This window comes from Neoarius graeffei, chromosome 9 (genome assembly GCF_027579695.1).
Source record: "Neoarius graeffei isolate fNeoGra1 chromosome 9, fNeoGra1.pri, whole genome shotgun sequence".
NCBI classification, from domain to species: domain Eukaryota; kingdom Metazoa; phylum Chordata; class Actinopteri; order Siluriformes; family Ariidae; genus Neoarius; species Neoarius graeffei.
In genome coordinates this window covers 70941313-70957683 of record NC_083577.1, presented here as the reverse complement: position 1 = coordinate 70957683, position 16371 = coordinate 70941313, and the positions used below count along the sequence as shown (strand labels likewise).

The following is a 16371-nucleotide window of genomic DNA, read 5'->3' as shown; positions in this document are numbered from 1 at the left end:
GTAAATTACACAGGGAAAATAATATTGATGATATTCGACTTGATTGCGCTAGCATTGGCCTGTGCCAACACTACACCAGCTAGAAGGTAACTGGACTGCTGTGCTAACAGCACCGAGTCGCGGGCAAGCTTGCGTTGGCCTTTGCTAACGCTGCTGCTGAATGCTACGCCAGCTAAAAGGTAACGAGACTGCCGCGCTAACAGCACCGAGTCACGGGTAAGCTTGCTTGCTTCGCGAACGCTGCTGCTGAATGCTACACTGGCTAGAACGTAACTGGACTGCCGCGCTAACAGCACTGAGTCACAGGTAAGCTTGCGTTGGCCTTCAGTGATGTTGGTGCTGAATGCTACGCTGGTTAGAAGGTAACTGGACTGCTGCGCTAACAGCACTGAGTCGCAGGTAAGCTTGCGTTGGCCTTCAAGAATGTTGATGAGTGTGTGTATGTATGATATTGGCTGGCTTTTTTGTGGTCTATCAGATATATTCCATTCAGCTAGCATGATATTGAACGAGTCAAAGACGAGTTCAATATCATGCTAGCTGAATGGAATACATCTAATATACCACTCAAAGCCAGCCAGTATTATTTAATTAATGTACACAACGTAAGCCCTTGGAGCGTAGATTGCAGAAATTTTTCATCACCTGCAGCTAAAGTGACTGCAGCCTACTCTCATGTGATTTCTTCAGTGACTAATATTTGTATCCCAAAGTTGGTTAATTGAAATTAACATCAGTCCATTTGTCTGATTTTCACAATGAACTGCGAGTCTCCTCATTCAACACAAGTTGAAATGATTCATTATTGAAGCTGAATAGAAGAGCGTTTGGTAAAGAGATCATGCTGCCATGTGCAGAAGGTTTAAATATAAGCGATCACTATGATTGCAGAAGGGAAAAACTGATTCATTTCAAATTTGTTTAGCACAAATGTAACCCTTTATCTAACAACCTTCAGTCTTCTGGAAAGGCTTTTCACTGCATGCTGTAATGTGGCTGTGGGGATTCAGTCATAAGAGCATTTGTAAATTCCAGTGCACATTCAGTTATAGTTCATACTAATGCGGTTGAGGTCAAGACTTGACCACATCAGCCTTAGAAAACCATGTCTGTATGGGCCTCACTTTGTGCGCAATGGGTATCATCATACAGGAACTGGCGTGGGCCTCTTATGCCCCTTTTCCACCAAATCAGTTCCAGGGCTGGTTCGGGGCTGGTGCTGGTTCACAACTCGTTCAACTTGCGAGCCAGCTGAGAACCAGTTTGCTTTTCCATAGCTCGCAGTGCTAAGCGGAGCCATGTCAGTTACGTCGCTGTATACGTCAGTTACGTCGCTGTATACGTCAGTCACGGCGCTACGTTTACATAAACCTTGGCGCAAATATCAAAGCAAAAACAACATGGAAGAAGCAGCAGCAACAACAATAATAATAATGGATGACTTCGCGTTTGTACAGCTGCTGCTTCTCGTCGCTTAAAAATGGCGATCTTTCACGGTCTTGTTATTGTTGTTGGTCTTAACAACTCCGCCCCCCCGCTGATGTAAGCGGTTCTTTCCTCTGGCCCAGCAGAGAGTTGGTGCTAGCCTGGAACCGGTTTTTCTGGCCCCAGAGCCAGTTCTTTGTCAGTGGAAACAGAAAACCTGGTTCCAAACTAAGCACTGGCCCCGAACCAGCCCTGGAACTGCTTTGGTGGAAAAGGGGCATTAGAGGATTCGTACTAGCCGACCCCTATCATGCCCAAGCACGTTTGACCCCCATAATTCAGTTCGCTTTACTAGTGTGATCGCTGCATATTGTATTCAGGCACGGTTCTGTGTACTGTGCCCTGGTCTGCTTGAGAGATGAACTTGGGCATGATACACATCTGGTGTACCCAAGCACGGAACTTGAACGCTATGACGTGCGCTTTTCAATTCATTCGAGAATATCTGGGTTAATAACAGGTCTGGTTCTCACTTTATTGAGGAATGCAAATTCTAGTTGGATTGGCGAGTAAGGCTGCAAATATTTCCATGAACGTCAGCTGCCTTTGTAAAAATCTTGTGTGCGCAGCCCGGTTTACTGAAAATCACTGTGTTGCATAACTGATGTATCTGTACAGCATGTGAGAGGGCCATGTGCCACCACACCTGACATGGCTCCAAATAAGCCACGGTGTAAAACAATCATGTTTTTCTTGCCATCGTAATCTGCGAAAAGGATATTCAATACAAAGTTGCATCATGATGACATAATTGTATTCGGGCCCAGAACATTAAACACAATGTGACTGCAGGCCAGCGGGGGAGTGAGGAGGAGGAGGGGCAATCATATTCAGGCACAATACAAGACAACCGTGCTTAGTGTGAGTACACCCTTATTTCCACTGAAGGGAAATTGTGGTGCTACAACATAACGAGACCTGTACAGGTCAGAGCTCAGCCTTGGTCTGATTGGGAGATGGAAGCTACGGTACGTAAATAGAAAAAATAGCCCGCTCAGAAATACGTCGACGCCAGGATTCGAACCGACATTGCAAAATCTATTCTTTTCTTGGACAACGCTGTAGACCACTCAGCCACAGAGGATTGCATCGCAAACTGAGGTTATCTAACATGGCACTTCCATCATCAGTATGCCGTGATGCCACACCACAACTGTGGAATCGCGACCTGAGGCTGGCATACCAATTATGTTTTTAAGCACACTCGAATTCAGTTAAACATACAGACAGGTGCCTCTATAGACTTCAGCCAAAGGCTAAACCAAAAACTGTTCTGGACAGTTCTGCGCTTCTGACTTTGGAGCAACAGGCTTCTGTCTTGTTTGATGTGCACGCCGCAGTCCAAAAAGGCTAGGTTGTTTCCACTGATGTCTTCCCGAGTGAACTTGATGTCGATATCCATTGCATTGATGCGCTTTGTGAAGGCTTTCACCTCATGGGTTTTGATTTTAACCCAGGTGTCATCCACAGACCTGGACCAGTGGCTGGGACAACCTAGTTTTTTTGGACTTCAAACAAAACAGAAGCCTTAGCATCGAGGTCTACCGGAAACCCCCCCACACACAGACCAATACCTACTGTTTGATTCTCACCACCCACTGGAACACAAATTGGGGGTCATTAGGACCTTACATCACAGGGCTCGGAACATTCCTACAACGGTAGAGGGAAAAGAGAAGGAGCAAAAACACATCAAGGAAGCACTTCAAAAGTGCAGGTATCCCAACTGGGCTTTCGTCAAGACCAGAAAAAGAAACATAACAGACACGAGAACATTGTCATTCCCTACAGTTCTGGGCTATCTGAGAAACCCAGGAGGATCTTCTACAAACAACAGTCTTGTACATTTCAGACCCAGTAACACTCGGGCAGAAATTGGTCCACCCGAAGGACAGAATACCCAGATACAAACAGGACAACGTAGTGTATGCAATTCAATGCAGTGAGGAATGCATGGACCTGTACGTTGGGGAAACGAAACCACCACTTCACAGGCACATGACTCAACACAGTAGAGCCAGATCCTCAGGCCAGGACTCTGTAGTCTATCTTCATCTCAATAACAAAGGACATTTGTTTCAGGACTGCAATGTATGTATTTTAGCCAGAGAAGACCCCGGTGGTTTGAAGAGGACTAAGGCCCTGTCCACACGGCAATGGATTCAGGTGAATCTGATAAAATTGTTTATCGTTTCGGCCTGGCGTCCACACGGCACCGGCGTTTTGGGTGCCCCAAAACGAAATCTTTTGAGAACGGGTTCCAGAGTGGAGAAAACTGGCAACGGCGCCGTTGCGAAGTCGTCTGGATGAGTAGAACGGATTTATTTATGATGACGTCACAACCACATGACTGTGAGTGCTTGGGTAGAAGTGTAACGAACTCGATGCGAGTTGTCAACAAATCCTATAACTTGGTTCATGAAACGCGCTTACAAAATATTTTCACTGTGAATATTTATTGTGTAATGGTGCAAAGTGAGAGAGAGAGTGAGAGAATAGCCCTTAGGGCAGAGTCTTTAGTCCAAACACTGCGGAAGCAGTATAACCAAAACCGCACACCGCCTGTGCGCTTTCCAAAAACAAAATCAATCCCGCCAGCAAAAATAGGGGAAAAAAAGGAGCGATCTCACCTCTTCAGATGTTGGTTTAAGTCCGACAATACATTCCTCAAAAAGGGCGTAGAAGAACAAAGTAATCCATCAACGTGTAGCATTCAATTTATTCCGGACCATTAAAGAATTCTGGAGGATATCAGAATGTTGGCGTACCGGCTTCCATCTACCCCCGTTCATTCCTCTTTCCGCGTCTCCATTCAAAAAACAGGCACGTGATGTAAAGGGACTATATCCATAGGATAGGGAGTGAGAAGGTGTGTGCGTGTGACAGTGACAGGGTGAGTGACAGGGAAGAACCTAGGCTCATGCTCGCCCTGAATTTCTCTTAAAGTGAAGGCAGAAGAACGTTCAGCGCCTGGCCAGGCTTTCTATGTATTAATTTACATAGACGTTTTAATATGAAATATAAATAAGTGTCTTAGACAATAGATACTATTTTATGCTACTGATTAATAATCAAAACTTTATGCGGCTGATGCTACAGAAGAAGGGGTTTATGCGCATGCGTCTACTTCTATTGTTCTGGTGTCTCCGATGGGACCATCTTACAGCGCACGTAGAGGTGTGGCATGTGTATTGCATCGTTTTCAGCAAGCGTTGCGTTGCCATATGAACCTGATATTTTACTGATCCGTTGCCCATGTGGACGCGATATTTAAAAAAAAAAATCTCATTGTCGTGTGGATGTAGCCTTAAAGAAGCCATTTTCGTCAACCTGGAACGACCATCAGAGGAGGTGGTCTGAGACCCTACTTATCAGCCACCTACAATGCAGTCCTTGGCACACTTCCCAGAAAACTGAATACACATCCACACCAAGACTCTGCTGACTTGAATCACTCACATGATGGCAGAGAGCGCCAACGACCCACAGATCACCCTGACGAGACTCTAGGTTGTTAACACCGTTCACACTTGACCTCCAGTGACCTACACCTGCAGGATGACTCAACGACTCTCCTGAGGGTTGCTTTTGGTCCACTAGAGGATAAATACCTGGAACTCCCCACTAGTCAGACAGAACTGAAGAGGCCTTTCGGATGAGAGGTGAAACGTCTTCAAGAATTTCAAGCAAGTCCAATTGCCTTCTTTAGCACCTACGGTTTTACTATGACCTGGACGACCTGAGAACCTTGACAGACAATTGGCTAGCTTGTTGCTGACCAAAGATGAACATGACTGTGTATCTGGTTATTTTCTGACTTTGTAGCTCGAACACACAGAGGACAAAAATGATGCAACAGAGTTCCAACTTCCTGTTTCCGAGGTAAACTGAATGCAACACAAAGCACTCCATGAAGCTTAGTGTGTGTGTGTATGTGTGTGTGTACACTTGGATAATAAAGTAAAATAGTGATGGTGTGGTGTGTTTTTTGTCCCCCCCCCTTTGTCCTTTCTAGGCTGCTCAGGTTTAGTGCAGCAGACGGATTCTTCCGATTCAAGGGATCATCCTGTTTTCTATCATCTGGTCTTGTTATAAGACACTCATTCGGTTCTGTAATAAGGTCTGCATATTGGAAAAATTCCACCTAAGCCTTCAAGGTGTTGTGTTTGGCTGTAATGTCTGTCAGCAGAAAGTCATGACTAACCACCAGATGATCAGCCTCTGTAGCAAGCAAGTAGTTAACGGTTTCGCTGACAATGTCTATGCTTTCCAGGGTCTCTTGGATTAATTTCATGATTTAATTTAGTTAGGGAGTGATTCAGCTCCTTTAATGTTGTTGTTGTTTTTTTTGAATTAGATGTAGTTAAAATCCACATTGTTTTTCCAGTCGTGCTCTGTGTGACTGATTTGCTAGTAAATAAGATTGCTCGGTAATAAGGAATGATGCACAGCAGTTATTGCACATATTTGGATGGTACTGTCACAGCTAATGGCTCCCTCCGCTGAGCCTTTCAGTAGGACACGTCAGCACATGAGTGCTGGAGAGACGACTGATCTGTGCATAAAGACAAAGCGGAATCTATAGTACAACGTTTCCGCATTCACCTTTTCATGCTCAAATCTAATAGGTGGAAAATTAACAGTCCCTCACTGACCTGGACCGACGAGCAATGGCCGTGCTCCTTATTAAGAACGTGCTGAATATGAGCGACCTTATAGCTTTATAATAAGCCATATTTTAGTTTTATTGTTATTGGCGGACCTCCTGCATGAGAGGGGTCAGGTGGAGCCCATGGTTTTGTACATGTGGTTAAAGCCATTTTAACCGTTTAATGTAACTCAAGATCTCGTGCAATCTGAGGTCTGAGTGACAAAAATGATCAGGATACAGATTTCTGAGGTGGTAAAATCACAGCAAATTTGTTAGAATATACATCAAGTGTTCTACCCAGCGCAAATGGTGTACATAATACAACTCCGATTCCAAAAAAGTTGGGACAAAGTACAAATTGTAAATAAAAACAGAATGCAGTAATTTACAAATCTCAAAAACTGATATTGTATTCACAATAGAACATAGACAACATATCAAATGTCGACAGTGAGACATTTTGAAATTTCATGCCAAATATTGGCTCATTTGAAATTTCATGACAGCAACACATCTCAAAAAAGTTGGGACAGGGGCAATAAGAGGCTGGAAAAGTTAAAGGTACAAAAAAGGAACAGCTGGAGGACCAAATTGCAACTCATTAGGTCAATTGGCAATAGGTCATTAACATGACCGGGTATAAAAAGAGCATCTTGGAGTGGCAGCGGCTCTCAGAAGTAAAGATGGGAAGAGGATCACCAATCCCCCTAATTCTGCGCCGACAAATAGTGGAGCAATATCAGAAAGGAGTTCGACAGTGTAAAATTGCAAAGAGTTTGAACATATCATCATCTACAGTGCATAATATCATCAAAAGATTCAGAGAATCTGGAAGAATCTCTGTGCGTAAGGGTCAAGGCTGGAAAACCATACTGGGTGCCCGTGATCTTTGGGCCCTTAGACGGCACTGCATCACATACAGGCGTGCTTCTGTATTGGAAATCACAAAATGGGCTCAGGAATATTTCCAGAGAACATTATCTGTGAACACAATTCACCGTGCCATCTGCCGTTGCTAGCTAAAACTCCATAGTTCAAAGAAGAAGCCGTATCTAAACGTGATCCAGAAGCGCAGACGTCTTCTCTGGGCCAAGGCTCATTTAAAATGGACTGTGGCAAAATGGAAAATTGTTCTGTGGTCAGACGAATCAAAATTTGAAGTTCTTTATGGAAATCAGGGACGCCGTGTCATTCGGACTAAAGAGGAGAAGGATGACCCAAGTTATCAGCGCTCAGTTCAGAAGCCTGCATCTCTGATGGTATGGGGTTGCATTAGTGCATGTGGCATGGGCAGCTTACACATCTGGAAAGACACCATCAATGCTGAAAGGTATATCCAGGTTCTAGAGCAACATATGCTCCCATCCAGACAATGTCTCTTTCAGGGAAGACCTTGCATTTTCCAACATGACAATGCCAAACTGCATACTGCATCAATTACAGCATCATGGCTGCGTAGAAGAAGGGTCCGGGTACTGAACTGGCCAGCCTGCAGTCCAGATCTTTCACCCATAGAAAACATTTGGCGCATCATAAACGGAAGATACGACAAAAAAAAAAGACCTAAGACAGTTGAGCAACTAGAATCCTACATTAGACAAGAATGGGTTAACATTCCTATCCCTAAACTTGAGCAACTTGTCTCCTCAGTCCCCAGACGTTTACAGACTGTTGTAAAGAGAAAAGGGGATGTCTCACAGTGGTAAACATGGCCTTGTCCCAACTTTTTTGAGATGTGTTGTTGTCATGAAATTTAAAATCACCTCATTTTTCTCTTTAAATGATACATTTTCTCAGTTTAAACATTTGATATGTCATCTATGTTCTATTCTGAATAAAATATGGAATTTTAAAACTTCCACATCATTGCATTCCGTTTTTATTTACAATTTGTACTTTGTCCCAACTTTTTTGGAATCGGGGTTGTAAAAGGTTCTGACTACAAAGTTGAATTCTGGACAAAAATGCTCCATTTCTATTGCTGTTGGAGTTTCAAGATGTTTCACATTGATTTTGAGTTGAAATTGAGGAGTTGCGCCGCTGCACACATTGTGTGTCCTGTGTGTAAATGTTTTGCCAAGATGAAATGTGTCCTGCATTTTACGATTCCAGAGATTGCCGAAGCAAGTGAGCAACAATATCATGTGACCACCATGGGGCGTGTTTGAGCTACTTTTAACCAAAGCAAGTCGGCATGGGCAAACATGGCGGACTCCGTTCTCCCGTCAGCAGAAAAGAAAAGGAAAATATGAAAGCGAATTAGCTAGAATGCGCACCAGAAAAGCGATGGAAACCTAAAGGTTGTCCGCAAGAATTTTCGTGAAGGGACAGATCGACTGAAAGATGAAACGGGCGCAAAATCTGACGAAGAATTTGCACCGCTTGTCTTGGATTGGTGGGTCTGAGTATGGAGACATCTGATGGTTTGATCTAAAAGAGAAAGAAACGATAACACAAAAGCAGTAACCGATAAAAGATGTATTCCTTTGTCTTTTGTTTCACGGATCTGTTTGCACGTCAACCACAAATTACATACCTGCGACTCAAAACTCTCCGAGGTCAACGCAGAGCCACAATGTTTTCTGAGCGTCACCATTTTGGAATGACGCAGTTCCGTAGTTATGCGAATTAGTTAAAGCTCCTTGCGTTTGGCTGTTTCCGTAGGGCTATACTGTTTACCTCAGGGTCCCAAAACAGAGAAAAGCGACCATCGGTACATCAAAATGATGACCTCTCGTCTGCATGATATTGTTCTTGCGCGACATGGGAAAATGCCAATTAAAAAATAAATAAATACATTTCAGATGACTTTGTAATCATTCTCATCATCTCTAGCCGCTTTATCCTGTTCTACAGGGTCGCAGGCAAGCTGGAGCCTATCCCAGCTGACTACGGGCGAAAGGCGGGGTACACCCTGGACAAGTCGCCAGGTCATCACAGGGCTGACACATAGACACAGACAACCATTCACACTCACATTCACACCTACGGTCAATTTAGAGTCACCAGTTAACCTAACCTGCATGTCTTTGGACTGTGGGGGAAACCGGAGCACCCGGAGGAAACCCACGCGGACACGGGGAGAACATGCAAACTCCGCACAGAAAGGCCCTCGCCGGCCACGGGGCTCGAACCCGGACCTTCTTGCTGTGAGGCGACAGCGCTAACCACTACACCACCGTGCCACTTTGCAACCAGTACCTTTTAAATACGTGAAAAGATGAGAAGCTAGTTTAATTGTGTAAAAAAGACAACCAAACAGACAGCCAAGCTGTACATAAAAGGTGTGATGCAGTGGCGCTATTTGCATCTGTATTCAGATCTAGATCCAGAGTAAAGCCTCGGTCACAACCGGCCGTACGTGCTCCTACGGCCGGTCTACGTGCAAAAAACGCAAGAAACGCACGGAGGGCGTGTGTGATGTGCTGATTTTTGAGCCGTAGACTGGCCGCAGACCAGCCGTAGAGGTTCTTTGTCATATCAAACAAACTCTACGGGCGCTTACGTTTTTTTTCAGGTTGCAAGACAAACTTACAGCCAACGTGCGTCTTTCTCCACGAACAAAAACACCGCAGCGATTTGGGGAAACGCCAAAAAATCGTATGTCTGGTTGTGACCTAGGCTTTAATGAGGCCTGAGCCAGAGGCCTATGCTCCCAGCTCTGTCCCTGGAAATGCTGAGGGGAACGGCAGCTCTGTCCACAGTGTGTGAATCCTTGCTTTGATAGTTCCTCAAACTCATCTAAATCGTTTTGATTTTACAGTTGATCTTAACTAGAGATGTGCTCAGAACTTTTTTTTTTCCCCCTCTTCAAAATTCTGCTTGCATTTTTATTTGTATACAGTATGTTTTGACAACTTTGGTTACTTCTGTTTCCCAAAAATATAAATAAACTTTAGTAGCCGGATTTAAACTGCCATGGCCCTGACCAGGTAGTGCAATACTAGCATTAGTGCTAGTACAGTCCCACTCTTGGAATGTTTGACACTTCCCATTTCTCATGCTTGAACCATGGCTCATGGGGAAGCCATGGCCTTATGGTTAGAGAAGCAGTTTTGGGACCAAAAGGTTGCTGGTTTGATTCCCTGGACCAGCAGGAATAGCTGAAGTACCCTTGAGCAAGGTACCTAACCCCCAACTGCTCCCCAGGCTGCTTTGGGTGTGTTGTACGTCGCTCTGGATAAAATGCCATACTGCTAGACTAGGTCATGTGAAACTGCTTTCCAGTTATTTTAGTCTTCTGACAATGCGCTTATCCTCACACAAAGTTCACTTACATTCTTTTAGGTTTCTGTGGTTGTATAGCGCTCAAAAACATGGCCTGTTTTTTTACAGAGAGCTTTGATTTTTGGTGTTGGGTAGCATCATGGGAACAGCCTTGCAGGAGTGTTTGTAGAGACCTGATAAGGCTGGGGTCATGGCTGGTGTGTTGTGTGCTTTGTGTGATGAGATGTGTCGATCCGTGTGTTGTGCAGGAGGGAGACTTCATGGTGCGGACCCACCACGTCGAGTACTGCGATGGGGGAATTCTGGATCCCGATGATGTGCTTTCGGATCTAGTGGAAGACAAGGACAAGGTAAGGCTGATGAACTCTGAAACAGATTTACCTCTGTCCGTCCGAAACACCCTTTTTCTCAGCAACCACAAATCATAGCCACTTGGTACCAAACTTCAGCTTGGGGTTCTATACCGTGTATACCATTTTCAGGCCGGTTGCACATCGACTTCCTGTTTACCGACTGAATGTATTTATGAAACATATAGTGTGGATTTACACAATTTTCCTAACACTTTTCTCAGCAACTACAAATCACAACTGCTTGATATTTGGTACCGAGCTTCAGCTTGGGGTTCTATACCGTGTGTACCGTTTTCAGGTCTGTTGCACATCGACTTCCTGTTTATCGACTGAATGTATTTATGAAACATATAGCGTGGATTTACACAATTTTCCTAACACTTTTCTCAGCAACTACAAATCACAGCTGCTTGATATTTGGTACCGAGCTTCAGCTTGGGGTTCTATACCGTGTATACCGTTTTCAGGTCTGTCCCACATCGACTTCCTGTTTATCGACTGAATGTATTTACGAAACATATACGGTGGATTTTGACGCTATTTCAAGAAGCAAAATGCTATTTCAAAATGACAGTTTACCAGCATGCTATTTCAAATCCCTGGGGAGACGCACTGCTCTTTACTTACTCGTTTCAGGGTTCATTATTTGTTGAAGTCAACATTCATAATAAGCGTCCTATTCCTCCGATTGCTCGCGTGAGAGCGATGGATACGTAAGTGAGCAGTAGCTCACGAAACAGCATGTGTTTGACACCAGCTCTTTCCAGCAACTTCAAAAAGCATATGCAATACCATGAAGACGGTTTAGCATCTCTGTGCTGATGTCGCACCCAAGTGGTTAGTATTTTCCTGAAAGCACATGGAGATGCACAACAACAATAATGTAATGCTGGGGCCTCCAAAAGTATGACTTGAGAGCTTTGGAGGGGAGACGTGCCACGGTGTGATAGTGGGGAAATGCACCATGTTGGGAATTCGATATGACTACAGTGGGAGAAAAATGGGAGAGGAAAATTGTCCCGCGACATTTAAAGCAGGCCACTGTCTAGTAATTTATGGAAATATAGCTTACCTTTTGCGAGGGAATTTAGTTTCATATGGAAATTTGAACCTTTCCAAATGCTGATGCAGACCTCAGTCATATTTAAAACCAAAAAAGTGCAGTGGCCATATGAGCCCTCTTCCCTCAAGTGCTCTCTGCAATAATCCTCCAGAGTGTTGGGTTTGTCCTCTCTCTGTGTTTGCTCTTATCGTACTCCTACCTCGGCCACGCTTAACTCAATAACTCAAAGGGCATTTCCCTCCTAATTGAATTCTCCCATATTTCAGATGGTCTTTCACACGCAAAGATTTTGATTTCCCCCGTGCTAATTAATAGACGTGAAGGAAACCGGATGTGCCGTTCTGCTTGTGTGCATTGCTAGGACATTGCCTCATAAGCAGAAAGTAATTGTGTACGTGTCTGCGCATGTGATTAAAAGGAAAAAAAAAAAATTGTAGTTTAAATATCGTAACAACAGGTATTAGCATTAAACCAATATAGGTATTTAGGCACTCTGTAAACGCAGAGCTCCTGATGACTGTATGAGCGAAATATTTGCAAAGGCACAAAATAAACCTCAATAGAGTGATGATAATAATATTACAGCATATGAACCATCGAATTGTGTAGTGTTGCATATTTCACATCAATAAATTGCTACGTTGTCTTGTGACGGTTATACTACTAATGAGATATACATTGCAGTTACGAATACATATTAATTTATTCCTTTCTTTGACACTGCATTGGGTCATTCCATGTCAATTCACACACCCTCCCCAGTGACACCTCTTCAATTTGCCTTATTTTAATTTTATTAGTGCCTTATGATGTCAAAAGAAAGAATCCAAAATTTGAGCTTCCTAGCTGGAACGATTTTTGAATTTTGGCCCTTCAAGGTTTGGGTGCCACGCCCACTTTTGGGGTCCGGGAATTGTACACATAGGCCCTGTCCACACGGCAACGGATTCAGGTGAATCTGATAAAATTGTTTATCGTTTCGGCCTGGCGTCCACACGGCACCGGCGTTTTGGGTGCCCCAAAACGAAATCTTTTGAGAACGGGTTCCAGAGTGGAAAGATCTGGCAACGGCGCCGTTGCGAAGTCATCTGGATGAGTAGAACGGATTTGTTTACGATGACGTCACAACCACATGTGCTTCACGCCGGGTAGAAGTGTAACGAACTCGATGCGAGTTGTCAACAAATCCTATAACTTGGTTCATGAAACGCGCTTACAAAATATTTTCACTGTGAATATTTATTGTGTAATGGTGCAAAGTGAGAGAGAGAGAGAGAGAGAGAGAGAGAGAGAGAGAGAATAGCCCTTAGGGCAAAGTCAATCCCGCCAGCAAAAATAGGGAAAAAAAGGAGCGATCTCACCTCTTCAGATGTTGGTTTAAGTCCTACAATACATTCCTCAAAAAGGGCGCAGAAGAACAAAGTAATCCATCAACGTGTAGCATTCAATTTATTCCGGACCATTAAAGACGCCGCCTTCCGCGTAGAATCATGCGTCATCCTCGCCGCCATATTGGATGGGGCAAAGCGGAGAATAAAGATGCCTCATTGATGTGCTGCGTTTAACTGTACCAACAGGTTTGCCGTCCAAACGAGATCACGTGGGATTACCTTTCACAGGTGAGACTGGAAAAATACTTTTCATTGTATTTGGTCATTATAATGTAATTTTACGAACAGATTTTTCTGACTGTGGCTAATATGAAGTCTCGCGCATAATAGTTTATGCGCATGCGTCCTTACTACTTCTATTATTCTGGTGTCTCCGATGGGACCGTCTTACAGCACACCTAGAGGTGTGGCATGTGTATTGCATCGTTTTCAGCAAGCGTTGCGTTGCCATATGTACCTGATATTTTACTGATCCGTTGCCCATGTGGACGCGATATATTTTTTTAAAATCTCGTTGCCGTGTGGATGTAGCCTTAATTTGCAAGCATTTTTGGAGGCCCATATCTTTTGTTCTAAAGGGGATATAGACCTGTAAATTGCTATATCTATGTATTCTGGCCCTGTCTATCTGATTCTGCACCTAAAAATAGCACAAGTTTACTAACTTTAGAGATATTAACCCCTTAAAAGTGGATTTTTTTTTTTTAATGAGACAAATTTTTTTTTTTTGACATTTCAGGGGTCCATATCTTGGAAAGTTTTTATGTTGATGGGGTTTAAACTGATTTATCATATTTGGGAACTCTACTGTGTACTTAGAGAGTTTCAGGGCACTCAGAGGTTTGGTGGGGGTACAGGAGGGCCCCAAATATGGCTTCGGGACAAAATTACCGTTTGGTACGCCCTACTTCAAGCCATTAGTTGGCCATGTGGGCACATGATGACTGGAATGAACCTTTAACCCTATCAACTGACACCTTTTATCAAACTTTTAAGCCAATAAAAATTTTGATTATCCAACTCCTTCAATATAAACTAAGCATTTGTATATGGTACTATTTTTGCATATTTTCTGAAAAATCCTAAGTCCGGAATGTAGGTCAACTGTTGTTTTGACTGCCTATTCATGTTTAAGGTAGTAAAAGCACACCCATATAGTGATTTTAATCTATGGGAAGATTATTTATACCCAATACTCCGTTAGTTATATTGACAATTACAAGGGATAAACCCTTTCCCGGCTGTTTCACGATGCTGTTGTTTTGTTTGTTTGTTTGTTTTTTTACATTTGACACCTTTCCCTGTATCCAACCAAACTCTGACCACTATACACTTAATAGTTAAATACATCTTTCAAACAGGAAAGGGAAAGATGCAAACAAGGGGATGATCCCAAGAAAAACATCCTGGTTGCTTTACTACATTTGTTCTGACATCCGATCTGGAAGTTAAACCTAGACTCATCAGGTTTTTTTTTTTTTTTTTCCAAGAAAAGGGGAAGGGGCCCCTAGCCACTCATGTGGGGAAAATTAGCATATTAATTTTGGATTCTTTCATTTGACATCATAAGGCACTAAGAAAATAAAAATAAGGCAAATTGAAGAGGTGTCACTGGGGAGGTTTTGGGCATTTGTGTGAATTGACATGGAATGACCCCATTGGCATGCGCCAGAAACACCACCATGATATTTATTATGGTGCGACTCTCCTGAGTGCCTGGTCTTCAGCAGTGAACCAGCGCTTTCACTTTATACTGTATCAGTACTATATAGTTACCATGGAATGTCAGACAGTTGTCTGGTTACATCTCTCATGTCTATGCGCATTGTGTGCAGCTGCAGACTGCAAAGTGCATGCATGCTATTAGGATTAATTAGCATGCACCTGTTCCTGATTCAAGCTCAATCACAGCAAAGCTATCAATTGTCCAACAAGTTAGTGGACTAATAAAACTAGTTTTATTATCCCCCGCTGGCCGAAAGGCCCGAAGGGGGATTATGTCATGGCGATGTCTATCCGTCCGTCCCGTCTCTCAATTTTTGGAGGAATTTCATGAAATTTGACAGGCTTCTTTGTTAGATGTCGGTAATTCGCATATTGCAATTTCGTTCAATTCAGTCGCATTTTACCAGAGTTATGGCCCTTGATTACCAAACTTGTACTTTGACAATTTCATGAGTAGGGCTGCAACGATTCGCCACGGTGCACTGAAAATAAAGTTCATACCTGCCGTACCGATTGTCAACCCATATAGCTGTATTTTTGGTTCGATTCGGCTGCATTTTTTTAATTTCAATTTTTACTGATTTATAAACGCACTTTTATCGCGTAACCATTATACTTGCGTTGTTAAATCGATGCGAGAAAGCGATTGGCTGGAATACAGCACAGCTTTGCTTCTAATTGGGTATTTTGTTTATGCATGGAAGTTCATTTATTTTTCACACACAGAAAAAAATATAATTAATTCAGGGATGCGCAACAGGCGCATCAGCCTCAAACTGAAATGTCAAATGAGTCTCACATTGATAAAGATATGTACAGTAAGAATGTGTTAATTTTTTTGTAAAATGATTTTAACAATGATTTAGCATTTCCTATCCATTTATTGGCCAGTTTCACTGTCAAAAAAAAGCCCAAAGTCCGTCAGCTTCCTGTAACGTGCTCAGAGGAAGGTACTATACTTTAATCCTGCTCTTCCATATGCGTCTGTCTCAGAAACTGGGTACTGTGGGGGTACCCCAATAAATACATTCAGTCAATAAACTATACAGTTTTGAATGGTGATGTTGGTTTTAATTTGAAATAAAATGATGAAAGAAATAATACAGATAAAACTAAATCTTTGATGTGAATACTCTATTCAGAATTTGGCAAAAATTCTGCAAATTTGTGGAAAAATGGCGGCTTGATCTGGGACATGATAAATGGTCGACTACATCGCATTCCCTTAAAAAGGTTGTAGTCCACTGAAAAGTCTACAGTTATCACTAATTGTATTTTAATTTGTAACTTTATACACCTAAGGATTGGTGTGCTCACGGAATAATCATAACCGTAATAAAACATCATGCAAGATATTTGTTCACCGTTGTAACTCCATTTTCCGCAGACCCAAAACCAATACGATCGTGTGTTTTGATCTAAACGGAAAGCCTCAGGGTCAAGGTCACTACCTTACCAAAAGTAGTAACTTAAAAT

At 42.9% G+C, this 16371-nt stretch overlaps 1 protein-coding gene across 6 annotated transcripts in view; it reads left to right on the top strand.

The window, feature by feature from the left end:
• The window catches only part of pard3bb (par-3 family cell polarity regulator beta b), a 920021-nt gene that overhangs the window by 97574 nt on the left and 806076 nt on the right, over window positions 1-16371 (top strand). For all 6 annotated transcript variants that reach the window (XM_060930186.1, XM_060930187.1, XM_060930184.1 and 3 more), the window contains exon 3: window positions 10612-10713. In XM_060930186.1, coding sequence (XP_060786169.1) covers window positions 10612-10713 — 102 coding nt within the window. The remainder of the gene's footprint in view (window positions 1-10611; window positions 10714-16371) is intronic.